We start from the raw sequence: 15,525 nt of genomic DNA, 5'->3' as shown, positions 1-15,525 counted from the left end.
TGACTCCTCGAAAGGCGAAAACGTGTTGAGTCGAAGGAGAAACGGGGTGGGGAAACGGCGGCGTTCAGACTGCACGGCTCCTACAGCCCCGCGAAGGAGGCCCTTCAGTCCACATCTCTTTCGCTTCGGAGGGGTTTCTCCGCAGCGCTTGTGCGCCGGGTGGGCTTCCCGTGGTGGGGGGGGGGCAAGAAAGGAGCCTCGTCGAGGCCGCGAGGAAGCGCCGGCCTCTCTCCGGTTCAGCCGAGGCGGGTCCCGGGGGGCGGCTTCTCCTCCTCCTCCTGCTGCGGCGGCGGGTCCGGGGCAGGGCCTCCTGCGCGTGGGCCGCCTTGGAAGATGGGCTGGTAGATGTAGACGCCTCCCGCCACGCCAAGCCCCGCGGCCAGGAGCAGCTGCCCGAAGGACAAGGTCCGCCGCCCCAGCATGGCCTCCGCGACGCCTCTCTCGCTCTCGGCGGCTCAACTCTCCCTCAGGCAGCCGCTCAACCGGTTCGGCTCCAGGCGCCGGAAGTCGCGCAGCGGTCGCAGCCCCGGCGTGGCTCAGCCGCGGAGGACACGCGCTCTCGCCCCGCCCCTTCTCGCGAGAAGAGCAGCCGGGGCGCCGAGACGCACATGCGCAAAGGAGGAAGTAGCGGTCGGCTTTGGGGTGCGCATGCGCCCCGACGGAGGAGGCAGGCTGCCCGCCCTCCCTCCCTCCCACCCGGAAGGCGGAAGTGTCTGTCCTGGAGCCGCGCCGGCGTCGCCATGGAACCCGCGCGGGGGGTCGACGGCAGCGGCGGGAGGCGGACCCTCCCTGTACGGCTGCGGAAGCGGAAGTCGACGCTGTACAGGCCCGCCCCCTCCGGGAACTCCGCTGGGCGGGGTGCGGGTGAGAAGAGGCAGTGGTCCACCTCGCGGGGCTGTTGTGAGGCCAGAGTAGCAGCGGCCCGCTCGCTGGGAGAGGCCTAAGGAAGCCAAGGCCCTAATCAGGAGGGGGCCTTTCCAAGGTGGCTGTCCCTTTCCCGCAGGGGCCGAGTGACGCTTGGGGGCGGCCCGTCCTTGGAGCAAGGAAGCCGGCGGCGTGCACGTCCAGCGCTGCCTTGTGAGCCCAGGGCGGCTCCTTCCAGCTGCCTTGACCAACACCTGCAGGGCCAGAAGAAGAGGCCACGTCATGCACGAAGCACATTTCCAGCCTCCCTCCCACCCATTGGGGGACTCTTGGGCCCCTGGGATGTTTGTCCCTCAAAAGGCAATGAGGAGGCCCCATCCTTTGGGAAGGTCTCCTGCACAAACTCCGTGGGAGGCACGCAAGGCTGCAGTGATGCCTATTCACACCCGTGGCCCATGTGCAAGAGAACTTCCTGCTGGGTTACAGGGTGCTTGAATGGGGGCAGGGAGGACCTTTGCACTTCTGCCTCTGCCTCCTCCGGCACCAAGATGCCTTTGGAGATGACAGCGTTGTTGCTGCCACATCGCACCTGACAGGCAGGAGCTGGTGGCTTTGGTGCTTTCCTTTTGTAGATCTGTGGCCAGAGCAAAGCCCTGGTGGCTGGCCAGAGGAAGGCCAGTAGTGCACATCAAGGGCAGCTGTGGCATCTTGCTGTGTATAGCCATAGCTGTCTCTCAGCCACTTCCATTCTCCTTTGAGACCGTTAAAGGGATGGCTGCTGAAAAAACCTGTTCAAGTCTGGAGACTTTGTCCTTGTCCCCCCCTTTGAGGCCACCTGCCCCAGGTCATTGCAGCCTTTCCTGGTTTAGCAAAGGTAGCTTTGCTAGTCAGGACCCCAGCAGGTGACCCGTGTTGTGGAGTCCTAGTGAGGAAAACTCCAGGACTCAGGAGCCTGGAGGATTCAGTGCTCACTTAGCTCTTTAGATGTGACCTAAGATTCATCTCTGAAGAGCCTCTTTTGTTTCAGCCCCTTCAAAGAGAAGAAAGACAGTCAATTCTAATTTAGAGATGTCAGGGTTCCCACCCACCCACCATCAAGGTTCTGTTTTGCTAAGGTTGTTGTGCAAAAGCCAGTTTTAGAGTTGTCCACAAACTAAGGGATAGCTCAGTCAGTAGAGCATGAGACTCTTAATCTCAGGGGCATGGGTTCAAGCCTCACATTGGGCAAAAGACATTGTAGGGGGTTGGACTAGATTATCCTTGTGGTCATTTCAGACTCTGCAATTCTGATTCTGTGATGCTGAGAAATCAATTCACAGCTTCGGAGGCAGGGCAAGAATTGAAATAAGACTCCCAGAAGGTATCCAAGGTTTATATATTTGCAATTGATTACAACATAACCGTAAAAAACCCACTATGCGTGAGGTTAATTCCATCTGCTTTTTTCCAGCTCTTGTTGGGGAAAACCTTTATCTGTGCTTGTTTACCATCACGGTGAGGCTACTAAACTGCTTCTTAGTCCAGACAAGCTTTGTCCCAGATGAATATTGGCAGTCACTTGAAGTTGCACATCATATGGTTTTCAAATATCCTTTTTTATGTAGTGAAATTTTAAGTGAAAATTTTCCCTAGTTAGGACAGGTCAGAAGTAGGTCCCAGAATGGGACTTTCTTCAGCATAAAGTCAACATGCTTTCGACCGTCCTGTTGGGCTGCACAACTTGAGAGTAAATCCAACTTCAGTCCTAGGAGTGCACACAGGCAGAGTTTCCAAAGGGGCTCCTGCAGTCTCCTAGGGCAGTGTTTTTCAACCTTTTTTGGGCAAAGGCACACTTGTTTCATGAAAAAAATCACGAGGCACACCACCATTAGAAAATGTTAAAAAATTGAACTCTGTGCCTATATTGACTATATATAAAGTAATTTCCCACGGCACACCAAGCAACATCTCGCGGCACACTAGTGTGCCGCGGAACAGTGGTTGAAAAACACTGTCCTAGGGCATCTACTTTGCTGAAAAATCACTCAGTCTTGGGTCAGGGCCTGGATAGGAGACCCTTTGGAAACTCTACCTGTGTGCAGCCTTGAATTCTGTGATAGTGGGATGTAAATTTATGAAGTAAAGGTACATGGCTATGGTTGAGCATGTTGTGGCTGGGTTAAGGTAGCCTGCTGGAAGAGGCCTAGGAAGCACCATGAAGGCTGCCTGGAGTGTATAGGATCAGGCTTGGAAGGATTCTTATTGTCACAACTGGGCCATTTTGACTATCAGTTGTCATGAAGCGTTAGGCAGTGCAGAGGCCCCTGAAGCTCAGGTGTGGGGCTTGGATGGTTTCCTTGAAGTCCTGCCCATTCCTTTCCCTCTCCCTCCAGCATGCTCTGAGATACAAGGAACTTGAGACGCAAACTGGTATTGGAAAAGGCCCTTGCCCGCCACAGGAACGTGCCAGCTAGATGACTCTTGACACATCTGAGATGTGGGTTTGGGTGGAACAAGATTCAGTTTTCTAGCAGGTGGGGGTGGTGGTAATTTAATAATTGTCAAAGGCTCTAAAATATTACATTAGTTGAATTTTGTTTGATGAGTTCGTTGGAGGTTGGCCATGCTCCATGCCTGTTCTTTATGATATCTTTAATGATGATAATTATGGCTATTTGACCTGGGAGTGGACAGAAGGTCTGCGGAGCCATCTCTACCCTCTGCTGTTCGCAAGCATTTATAAAGTGTTGCACCTGCTTAACAAGGATGATGTTCAGCTGCTGGTGAGTGTGGAATTGGGTGTCATTCAGCTGCTGCCAGAAACACATCAAGCATTTTGCTTTTGTGGCAGGAATTAACTAGTTCTGCTAATGCTTCAGCACACAGGAGCATACCTTATGGTGCCTTTGCTGAGGATATGCAGGCAAATACCCATAGTTGGTGGGAGGGGGATTGGGGATTGTCCAGTGGTAACATGGAGAAGGGTAGGCAGCAGCCACCCTCTTTTAGCATGGTGGGGGGGCAATGATAGGTGGGGGGGCTGTTGCCTGCTGTCTTTCTCTTGTTTTCCTCATCCCTGCTTCTGGCTGCACCATGCAAAATGAGCTGGGATCTGGTAGAGGATTCTCTCAGGCCAAGTGGTTTTGGGTTTAATAGTGCAAAGTGGGAGCAGGAGAGAGCTAGGAGTGAAGGAGCCCCATGCCTTGCCTGCTTTGGCTTTCAACATCCCTGGAGATGTATTTCCAAGAATGGGACCTGGGGTTCTTTGAGTGGGCCTCAGTCATGGGGTCAGGACCAGGAAGGCACTCCTTTGTGCCAAGATCTGAGTCTTGGGGCCAGTTCACTGCCATTCAGCAAAAGGCTCAACAGCTTCAGCAGATTTGTGTGGTCTCTCTATCCTTAGCCCGTTTGGAAACACTTTTATTGCTGGTGTCCATGGGAAGGAAAGTGTGAGTTTACATTGTGCATAAGGCACACAGGCCACATGACAGCAACAACTGAAGAAGGAAGGAAGAAAACAGAAACCTAAAGGGTGGCAAAGCAACCAATAAATGAAGTTTGTGTTGATTTGGAAGCGTCATCTTCCTAACTGGGGCTTGTGTATTCCCTCACATTAATGTCATCCATGCGTGAGTAATCCCTCCTCAGACAGGAATGACTTGTGCTCCTTCTACCCTAACAGATCTGGCTCCCTAGAATTGCACAGGCTCTTCTGGCTGCGCTGGCAGACGTGGTGTTGTACTCCTTGGTGAAGCGACTGGATGGCGCAGAGGTGGCCAAGTGGGTGGTGAGTCCCTGTCTGCCTTCCTCTTTCTTGGGGTGCCGGCTGGGGGGTGATGAGTGCCTGGTCCTTTGTCTTGCCTTGTGACCCTTCTTTCCCTCATCCCACACCAGCTCTTCTTCTTCTTCTCCTCCCACCTTGTTTCCAGTACTTCTGCCAGTTGTGTTCCTGGTTCACGTGGTACTGTTGTACCAGAACTCTCACCAACACCATGGAAGCCGTTCTCACCACTTTCGCTCTTTACTACTATCCCCTGGAAGGCACCAAGACAAAGGGGAGCAGGTGAGAATACCTATGGATATCTTTAATAGCCATTAAAGGGGCTGGGGCAGAGCCCTGGCACTTAATTAAAAGGTTTATAATGGTAGGCTTGGGGAAATGTCACACACTTGTTGAGCTTTCCCCTCGCGCAGCATATTTCCATCTCTAGCTTAGCTATTTCTTTGTATGTAAATGGGGGTCATCCAGTCACCAAGAACTCTTTTCGCCATTCAAGCAAAAACACCCTTGTCGTTTTCAAATGTGTTGTTTCCTGACAGGCAAAGGAATGGGTTTGCTTTAAGGCATTGCCCAGCTCCGTATTGGCAGTGGTGTGTATAGATAAATGCAAAAGCTCTCACATCTGTCTGTCTGCCTCTCTTCCTTAATGGCAACATTTTCCCTTTCTCAAGACATGTTATATAAAAGGCTGCTGCAGTCCTCAACACACTTACCTGGGTGTAAGCCCCATTATATGCAGCAGGGCTGCCTTCCAAGGCATCCCCACAGCTGTGAAACCGTAAGGCTGCCTGCAACCCTCCTTCTCATCCCCCCATGGTCAGGCTCCCACTCCAGCCTGGCTGGCTTTGCTGAAGCTGCCCCCAATGTTCCTGCCCTCAACCGCTGCCTCTTCTTTCCAGCATCCCTTACTTGACCCTGGTTGCTCTTTCGTTTGTGATTCGCCCCACCGCTCTCATTCTGTGGGTGCCTTTGCTGCTCCGGCACTTCTGGAAGGAGCCCCGGAAGCGGCACCTCGTCCTGCACAGCTGCCTCCCAGTGGGGTAAGGGCGTCTCTTCTGAATCTAGACCTGGGTGAGCTAGAGTGCCCCAAATAGCAGGAGCAGAGCCAGGCCACAGGTGCTGTGCAGAGCAGCTGGCCCAGCTTGATTGCCTGGAGAAGGACTCTTCCTCCAGCCAGGAGAGGCAGCTCCCACTTTGGGCAGTGTGGAGAAGGCCCGTGAAACGGTGCCAGGAGCAGGTGGGAGCTGGACTCTTCCAGGGAAGATGGTTGCCGGGTGCACCCCAGCAGGTCCCTCTTTTCTCCAGTGTGTTCTTTCTTGACAGATTGATCATTCTGGGATCCTCTTTAATTACTGACCGAGTATTTTTTGGCAAGGTAAGTTGGCATTCGCTCAGCATTCTGAGATCAGTTAAAGTGAGTTCTCCTATAGATGGTGCCACAGACTTTCCCTAACCAAATGCCACTCCTTCCTGTGGTTGTTGCCATTCTTGCAGGAGGCTTGGATGAGGGGACGCATTTCCCCTTCCTGCTTGAGTATTGCACCCAGATTCCAGAAGAGCTGTAATGCGCCAGCCAGGGGAGTTTCACTTTGTCTTCATACACACCCCCCATCACCACTCCACCTGGCAGCTCCTCTCCCTCAGCTCCACGAGGCACATCAACGCTTGTGGGAACAGGGCTGGCCTGTGCAGTTGCCAGCCATGGCCAGGGTGGCTCAGGCAAAGAGAAACTTGTGCTGACAGTGTGATCCTGGCATTGAGATTTGACTGTTTAAGCAGCTGGGCTGCTTTTTAACAAATGCATTTGTTGGGCTGTCAGATAGGAAACTCATGGTGGGGCAATTTGCCCAGCTGGAAAGAGCTGGGCTGAAGTTTCCCAGCCAGAGAAAGATCAGGGTTCCCCTGTGCTCTTTGCCAGTCTCTGCTCTTTCTGAGGAATGTGCAGAATTGGAGAGCAGTGCTTGTGGTATGCTCTCCTTCCCTGACTTGAAATGAGAAGAGCCAGAGAACTGCAAGGGAAGGCAGCAGCTGGGCAGGCAGGGGACATTTCCCCCTTGGCTACTTGCTGAAGAGTGGAGCTGGGCAGGGGTGGCTTTTACATCTGGCTGTCTGCCCTCTGCCCAGTTGTCCCCTGGTATAGCTGCTGACACCATGCCAACAAGGGCATCCAGGTGATTGCCTGGAATGTGGGCATTTCCTCTCATCTCCTCCTCTCTCTTTCTCTCTCTTTCCTTTAGGAGCGCCAAATGAATAAGCAACTTAAAGCAGTTCAGTAATCCAGCCTTGAACACAAGCGCTCAGACTTTAGTAGGTTGCACTTTAATTTTTTTGCCAGCAAACAGGCGAAAGAGGGAAGGAGTATCCCATCCCCATCTCTACCAGCCCACTCCCCATCCTCTTTGGAGAGTTCTGGCAAACATCAGTGACAGGGATAGTTAAGAGATGCTTAGGCTGTGTTGATGGATTTGGTGCTCCAGATTCCAATTCCCTTGGAAGTGGGGCATGTTGAGGAAGCCGTCCTAAGCTTACAAAAGCATTGTCAGGACAAATACACCACTCCTTTCCCCTCCTCCCACAGTTCTCCTGTTATAAAGCCCGTCTTCTTTGCTCCTGCAGTGGGTCCTGGTTCAACTGAACTTTTTGAAGTTTAACGTGCTGCAGAATGTAGCCACCTTCTACGGATCCCACCCGTGGCACTGGTACTTCACCCAGGGCTTCCTTGTGGTCCTTGGCCCTCACCTCCCCTTCTTTCTCCATGGCTGCTTCCAAGCATCCAAGAGGCATGGCATATTCCTGGTGGTGGTGCTGTGGACGCTGGCTGTTTACAGGTAGGCTTCCTTCCACACCACAGAACTCTGTGCCAGGTATTTCCTTCTTCAGATTTGTTGGCTAGTTTGCTTAGGGTGCTTCTAACGCTGCCTTCCTGCCAATGTGCCAGAAGAGCCAGCTCACTGTTTAAAATCCAATAGGAAGAAAATGTGGGTTCCATTTCTTGTATAGAGTTCAGCAGTTGGTGTTCTGGTGGATTGGTGGTGGGAGGGACAGAGCAAAATGGCAGCCACTCTTGCCTCTCCTTATGGAGCCAGGTGGGGTGGCTTCTATGATGGCATGTTAGGAACTTGCTCTGGAAAAGTTTGATTCAAGCTGCAGCTGGTGACCAGAGGCCTTGTTTCCAACTGCTGGGCTGGCTCGGTTCCTCCTTGTGCTGGTGGATGAAAGGGGGTGGGCTAGTCTTTCCTCCTGGGGTGGTCGTTCAGCCCAGAAGGAAAAACGCAGCCCACCCTCCCAGGTGAAGTCTGCAAGGCGTGCGATGCATAGCCACCCTATCTGCACCTTATGGAGCGGGGCTGCCTGAGTTTGCTGGCCAGCACTGGTCCCGGCTGCTTCCTTCACCCGGGAGAGTGGGTCCCATCTTTCCTCCTGGGGTGAACAACCACCCTGGGAGGAAAGACGCAGTTCACCCTCCCGCAGGGGCGTCGTAGGGTGGGGGCGGTGGGGGCGGGCCGCCCCTGGTGCCGCCCCTAGGCGGGTGTGTGCAGTGCTGCTGCTCCCGGGGTGACGGAGGGGGCGGCGGCGCGTCCCACCACTCCCATGCGCCGCCGCTGCACGGACGAGGCTCCCGAAGTGGCGGCCCGGCATACCCCAGCGATGCCCCGCCCCCAGGGATGCCGGGCCGCCGCTTTCCGGAGCCTCGGTGGGCTGCAAAGAGCCCTGAAGCCGCAGCCTCGCAGCCCTTTGCGCTATGGCTGCGGCTTCGGGGCTCTTTGTAGCCCGCCGATGCTCCCAAGCCCCCGCCCGGCATACCCCAGGGGGCGGGGCGTCACCGCGCGCGCGTCATGACGCACACGCAGCGATGCCCCGCCCCCGGGGATGCCGGGCCGCCGCTTTCCGGAGCCTCGGTGGGCTGCAAAGAGCCCCGAAGCCGCAGCCTGGCAGCCCTTTGCGCTATGGCTGCGGCTTCGGGGCTCTTTGTAGCCCGCCGATGCTCCCAAGCCCCCGCCCGGCATACCCCAGGGGGCGGGGCGTCGCCGCGCGCGCATGCGTCATGACGCACACGCAGCGATGCCCCGCCCCCGGGGATGCCAGGCCGCCGCTTTCCGGAGCCTCGGTGGGCTGCAAAGAGCCCCGAAGCCGCAGCCTGGCAGCCCTTTGCGCTATGGCTGCGGCTTCGGGGCTCTTTGTAGCCCGCCGATGCTCCCAAGCCCCCGCCCGGCATACCCCAGGGGGCGGGGCGTCGCCGCGCGCGCGCGTCATGACGCACACGCAGCGATGCCCCGCCCCCGGGGATGCCGGGCCGTCGCCGCGCGTGCGTCATGACGTCATGACGCACGCACGCGCCACGATGCCCCGCCCCCCAGGGGTGCCCCTTGGCTTCCCGCCCCGGGCAGCCGAGGGGCTAGGAACGCCCCTGCCCTCCCGGATGGATGAAGGCAGGGTAGCCAAGCAAGGCTGCCTCCGCCCCAGCGCCAGCATCAGGCAGCCTCTGCACCACTCTGCAAGGTGTGGGGTGCAAAGCCACCCTATCTGCGCTTTGTCTCTGCACTGCCTATCTGAGCCCGCCTGACTCCTATGCCAAGGCAGTGGTGGATGAGGCAAGCGTCCGGGGGCCTGCCTCAACCGCTGCCTTCGCAGGTCGGGAGGGCAGAGTCTAATGGAGCCCGCACCCTGGTGCCGGCTTGCAAGCAGCAGGATTGGGACTCTCAGCTGGGGTGGGGGAGCACTTTAACGGAGCTGCTGGCTCATGTGATATGTCACTGAGTTAAGCCGTCACTGCAGTCTGCCCTTCATACTGGTCCTGGGTGATATATCACTATATATCTTACTTTTAAAATCTGCTTTGGGACAGTGTAGTCTGCCACAGTCCTCTGCGCTTCCCATGTTGGTGGCAGGCTCCTCCATCACAGCTCCAAGGGAGCCTTTGGACTGGGCTGTGGCCCCATCAGCTGGCTGCTTCTGTGACTTGGGAGGACCTCTGGCAGATTTTTCTGCACTAAGGATGATGGAGTTTCCTGAGGGAAGAGGCCTGGGCTTGGGAAGATGCCTAGCAAGATCCTTCCGTTTACACCTTCTTCCTGTTGTGTTACAGCACCCTGAGCCACAAAGAATTCCGCTTTATCTACCCAGTGCTGCCAATGTGCATGGTGTTCTGTGGTAAGCATTTTGATTTTAAACACATTATGATGTTTCATAGAATCATAGAATTGTAGAGCTGGAACATACCCTGGGTGTTCTCATGAAAGTCTGTTTCACTGCCAAACAGCTCTTAACTTTCAGAAAGTTCTTCCCGATGTTTAGTTGAAATCTCCTTTCTTGTAACTTGAAGCCATTGGTTCAGGTCCTACCCTCTGGAATAGGAGAAAACAAGTTTGCTCCATGTGAGAGCCCATTTGAATGTGGCCATCTTACCTCCTCTCAGTTTCCTTTTTACCAGGCTAAACATACCCAACTCCCTCAACCGTTCCCCAGCTTTGGTCTCCAGAACCTTTATCATCTTTGTTGCCTTCTTCTGCACACATTTCAGTTTGTCAAAACCCTTTTTAAATTGTGGTGCCCAGAACTGGACACCATATTCCAGGTGTGGTCTGACCAAGACAGAATAGAGTGGTTCTATTATTTCCGTTCATCAGGACACTATACTTCTGTTGATGCAGCCTAATACAGTGGTACCTTGGTTTGCAGCCGTTTTGGATTACAACTACGTCAAACCCGGAAGTGCGTGTCCCTTTTTTATTATTACAAGCCCCCCCCCCCCTTTTGGGGGGGAGGCCCCACTGGCAAAAGTGCGCCTTGGATTACAACCTGTTTTGGTTTACAACCGGACCTCAGGAACAGATTATGGTTGTAAACCAAGGTATCACTGTATAGCATTAGGTTTTTTTGTTGCTACATCACACTGATTCTAGATAGTATTTGTGCATTTGGTTCTTCCTGCCTGCGTATAACCTTACATATGTCCCGTTTGGCCAGTATATTTGGATTCATGGTGTTGTTAAATGCTCACTCTAAAGGAAAAAACTTGCTGTTGTGGAAGTTTTGGTGCCAAAATGTGTCTCATCTTTGAGAAGTTTGAAATACTGCTCCCTTCTTCTAGAGGGAATGAGCATCTTAAATGGTTTGATACAGAGATTGTGTTGTCAGTGCAGGAAAAAATGCTGCCATTGTGTCCAAACTGCCCTAACATCCATCAAAACAGCGTAAAAGCAAACTGCTCAATAGTGACACCTTATTTCGCTCCCATTGATTAATAAGTACATCTTCTACATACAATGTTGTTGTTTGTTTAAAAAGAGATTCAGCTCTGGCTTCTGGCAGGTTTAGTGCTTGGGCTGTTTCCGAGGCAGGAATGAAAGCAAAGGCTGTAGAAATAGCTCTCAGGTGCTGGCAGACGTGAGTTGGGAGGGAGGGAGGCCATGCAGAATGATGAGAAGCCTCAGGGCTAAGCCAAAGGAGGAAGGGTCTTTGCAGAGGAAGCTTTAGATCATGGGTAGGCAAACTAAGGCCCGAGGGCTGAATCCAGCCCAATCACCTATTAAATCTGGCCCGCAAACAGTCTGGGAATCAGTGTGTTTTACATGAGTAGAATATGTCCTTTTATTTATAATGCATCTCTGGCTTATTTGTGGGACCTGCCTGGTGTTTTTACAGGAGTAGAATGTGTGCTTTTATTTAAAATGCATCTCTGGCTTATTTGTGGGGCACAGGGATTCGTTCATTCCCCCCCCAAAAAAAATATAGTCTGGCCCCCCACAAGGTCTGAGGGACAGTGGACCGGCCCCCTGCTGAAAAAGTTTGCTGATCCCTGTAGATGTTAGGAAAGCTCCACCACGCTGCTTTTCGGAAGTCTGTGGAACTGCTCAGGTCCCTGATTCTGAGGACCCTAGATTCATCTGCTCCATTTTCTGCTCCCTTCCCCCTCCTTCCTGTAGGGTATTCACTTAAGCAGCTGAAAAGGTGGCAGCGGGCAGCAGCCGTCTCCTTCTTGCTGGTGACAAACTTGCTGCTCGCCCTCTACACTGGCTTGGTCCATCAGCGTGGAACCCTGGATGTCATGGGCCACCTGCAAAGCCTCTGCAGCACTCCTGCTGACTCTCCAGAGCAGCCAGCATTCGTCTTCATGCTCATGCCCTGCCATTCAACTCCTTTTTATAGGTAAGACCCAGCAGGGGGTGTATGTGTGTGAGGTTCTGGTGGCACTCTGCATGGGAATCTGCAGCTTTTCTGCTCTTTTACTGCCAGAGCAATTCAGAGGAGGCAGGAGAGGGTGAATCCAAAGTGGAGGAACCTCATCACAAGCCCTCCTGGGATCACACCGGGAGGGCAAAAAGCATTGGGGCAGGAGAGCTGCCGTTTCCCTTCTGCCTCTTTCTTTTGCCTTTTTCCTGTTGATCTCAGTTCCAGGACTAGCATACTTCCATCTCCTTCTGGGTTACATCAGGGGAACAGAAAGGCTTTGGATTTGGCAAAGCCACACCCGGAACGTCACTTTTCTGCTGAAAGTGACAGCTGTGAAGTTTTGTGGTTGCAATGATCAAGCCTCTGTGTGGCAACCTCCTGATCTGGCCTTTGGAACAGCCTGCCAGGGACCATTGATAGGATTGTCCTCTAAATAATTTATGCTGGAGTCACACTGATGTAATCAGCCTTTGGAAGATGTTTCTTCTTAAACTGACTCATTATTAGTCTACACCTCTGTGCTATACTTTTTGTAACAGCAGCAGCCTTTGTGGGCTTATTGTGTCTTTCTGGCAGGATCAGCAGCTGTTGCTGTAACTGATGCAGAGAGATTGAGATAGAGAACCCAGAACCCTGTATCTGTGTAACACTTTGCCCAAGCACCTTAAGCCAGTTTCACACTTGAGGGGACCCTGGAAGTTGTGCCCCTACTGGGGTTGTGGGAACCTTGGCTGTATTCTAGCTGTTGAGCCATTTCCACATGTCTTTGCGCCTGTAGAGTCAGTGCCACTTCCCGGTCCAAAGCACAGGAAGTCTCCACTGCCTCACGCTTTCGTCTTCACCAGGTGACATGGGGACTACCTGTAGCAGTGTGTGTGGAAAAGTCACTTTCTGCCCTTCCCACCCATCCTGCAGTTCCCATTTTGCTGTGCCTCTCAACTGAGAACACAGACAGACACTGGTACCATATGTGTGTATTCAGATCAGCACATGGAAAAGAAGCGCTGCCAACACCACTTGCTAATGCAAAATAGCCTCAGTCATTTGTATTAATGCCTGTTTCTCTCCCTTCCCCCTTTCTAGCCATGTTCATTGCCCACTACATTTGAGGTTTCTTCAGTGCCCCCCTGATTTGACCGGAAGGGCAAATTACCTTGATGAAGCTGACTTATTTTATGCAGACCCTCTCAGCTGGCTCACTGAAACGTTTTCCAATGTTACGCTGCTACCCACACACTTGGTGTTCTTCAGCGTGCTTGAGCAGGTAAGGGAAGCGCAGAAGAATCCCAGTCTCATTGTTTTCAGTGGGGCATCAAGCACACCCCTATTGGCATCTTCATCAAGGAGATGAACGAGATGATGATGATAATAATAATAATAATAATTAATAATAATAATTTATTATTTGTACCCCGCCCATCTGGCTGGGCTTCCCCAGCCACTCTGGGCGGCTCCCAAACGAATGTTAAAACAATACAGCGTTAGATATTAAAAACGTCCCTAAACAGGGCTGCCTTCAGATGTCTCTTAAAAATAGGATAGCTGCTTATTTCTTTGACATCTGATGGAAGCGTGTTCCACAGGGTGGGTGCCACTACCTGAAAAGGCCCTCTGTCTGGTTCCCTGTAACCTCACCTCTCGCAATGAGGGAACCGCCAGAAGGCCCTCGGTGCTGGATCTCAGTGTCTGGGCTGAACGATGGGGGTGGAGACACTCCTTCAGGTATAAAGGACCAAGGCCGTTTAGGGCTTTAAAGGTCAACACCAACACTTTGAATTGTGCTCGGAAACGTACTGGGAGCCAATGTTATGGACCGGTGTTATGTGGTCCCGGCGGCAACCCCCAGTCACCAGTCTAGCTGCCGCATTCTGGGTTAGTTGTAGTTTCCGGGTCACCTTCAAAGGTAGCCCCACGTAGAGCGCATTGCAGTAATCCAAGTGGGAGATAACCAGAGCGTGCACCACTCTGGCGAGACAGTCCGTGGGCAGGTAGGGTCTCAGCCTGCGTACCAGATGGAGCTGGTAGACAGCCACCCTGGACACAGAATTAACCTGTGCCTCCATGGACAGCTGTGAATCCAAAATGACTCCCAGATTACAGAGGGTGTAAGCAGAAATTGTTTTAAACTGTTTTTATTGTTGTTTTGAAATTGTGACCCACCTGGGGAACTTGGGGTGGAGGATGGGAAATGAATGAATGCTGCATAGCCCGAAAGGTCCCAGAAAGCGGGGGATAGGGAGGGAGGAGCATACATGTGTTTAAGAAGGTAAAAAGAGTCCACTGGATGAGACCAACTGTCTGCGTCTTTCATTGCTCCCTCTGAAGTTGGGGGTTCATATTCTTCCCATGACTGAATTGATAGGCTTCATTCTCCTCCTCTGTGCCACTAAAGCTAACAGACATCACCTCACCTTGGAAGCTATTTCCACCCATGAGCTCCACACTGTAAGGAAGGGTTCACATTTTGGTTTGGCCACAGTTCTCTTTGATCCAGCTAATTCCTCCTCTTGTGATATCGTTGAAAATAAACTATTAGAAATTGGTGCCACAAAATGTGTTCCATGTGGAGAAATTCAGAGCACCTGAACTGGTCAGGCCATAGCAAGGATAGTCAGTGTGGTGGTTCCTGTGATGGCCTGTGTGTGTGTGTGTGTGTGTGTGTGTGTGTGTGTGTGTGTGCTCACGTGCTCTTCTGGGATGAACTATAGTCCTGCCATTTTGTGACTGGTGCCTGTAGCACTGTCTCAAAATAAAAAAAATGAGTGTACTGGTCCAAAAACGTTGGCAACTCCTGGCCTTTAGGGTAATGAATATAGATAATGGATTGTGCCCTTTCCACTTTTATGAAAATACAAGTTGTTAGCGGCTGATGAGTTACTCAACAAAATTAGGATGAAAATTTAACTTCCTTGCAATATACAATTCTACAGTGCTCTTCCCCTCCCCCGATCTTCAGAATAAATGGTGGAAAAATGAATGTGGCCAGGCATAATGATGGTTCTTACTCAATTCTTGTTTGCTGGACCCTGACATTTGGTCCAGAACTGTTACTTGAATATTGATTTTTTTTACTTCTAGGATATATCATCATTTCTAGTTACAAACAGGTATGAAAAAGTTGCCGTGTTTTTTCACACTCATCTGCCTCAAGGACGAATCGGGAGCTCCATTCATGTCTACAAAAGAAATCAAAAGCATCTTTGAAGATGGTGTCCAACAACAAATACAGGAATATGACTATATCTTGCTCAAAGATCACAACATGGGTCTGTGTTTCACATGGGATATAGTTAATAGGACAGTCCTCTTCACTTAGCAGTAAATCTTGCTGAGTTAATGGAACTTTGATTGCAGCCTCAACCACTTTTCATTGTGGGTGTATAGAAGAAACACTTCAGCATGGACAGCATGCACAAGATAACAGAAGAGTGGCCTTTGAGTCCTTCTCTGAGGATGTTTAGCTATGCAAACTTATAAAAATAAAAGTAACTTTTTCCAACCACATCTTTATTTTTCTTCTATAATTTGCAGATGCACAAGAAATTTCAGAAAATAGCACACACATGAAGTCAACAGGTTCCAACCCCATCACAAGAACAAACAGACAGTTTTAAAACAGACATGCTTCTGAACAGTATGAGATGAAATTAGTACATCATAATATTACTCTAACATTAAGTCTGAATCAAGTATGAATTATAGTATCAACCAGTGCAAAGAAGCTTATT

The 15,525-nt window shown here is 51.8% G+C and overlaps 1 protein-coding gene across 1 annotated transcript; it reads left to right on the top strand.

The window, feature by feature from the left end:
- The first annotated feature begins 704 nt into the window (after positions 1 to 704).
- Positions 705 to 15,296, top strand: PIGB (phosphatidylinositol glycan anchor biosynthesis class B). The gene is made up of 12 exons (XM_033167643.1): positions 705 to 864; positions 2,315 to 2,450; positions 3,509 to 3,626; positions 4,526 to 4,630; positions 4,773 to 4,906; positions 5,524 to 5,664; positions 5,948 to 5,999; positions 7,241 to 7,452; positions 9,711 to 9,775; positions 11,551 to 11,773; positions 12,881 to 13,061; positions 14,876 to 15,296. The coding sequence occupies exons 1-12, from the start codon at positions 741 to 743 to the stop codon at positions 14,999 to 15,001; spliced, it is 1,617 nt and encodes a 538-aa protein (XP_033023534.1). The 5' UTR covers positions 705 to 740; the 3' UTR covers positions 15,002 to 15,296.
- The last annotated feature ends 229 nt before the right edge of the window (positions 15,297 to 15,525 follow it).

The sequence above is a fragment of the Lacerta agilis genome, chromosome 13 (genome assembly GCF_009819535.1).
Source record: "Lacerta agilis isolate rLacAgi1 chromosome 13, rLacAgi1.pri, whole genome shotgun sequence".
In the NCBI taxonomy this organism is placed as follows: domain Eukaryota; kingdom Metazoa; phylum Chordata; class Lepidosauria; order Squamata; family Lacertidae; genus Lacerta; species Lacerta agilis.
The sequence above is the reverse complement of the archived record's forward strand: the minus strand, read 5'-3'. Positions and strand labels throughout refer to the sequence as shown.

Coding starts and splice junctions, on each gene's coding strand:
- PIGB (XM_033167643.1), top strand. CDS start 741: ATGGAACCCGCGCGGGGGGTCGACGGCAGCGGCGGGAGGCGGACCCTC. Junction 5,665..5,947: donor CACAGCTGCCTCCCAGTGGG/GTAAGGGCGTCT, acceptor CTTTCTTGACAG/ATTGATCATTCTGGGATCCT. Junction 13,062..14,875: donor TCTTCAGCGTGCTTGAGCAG/GTAAGGGAAGCG, acceptor TTTTACTTCTAG/GATATATCATCATTTCTAGT.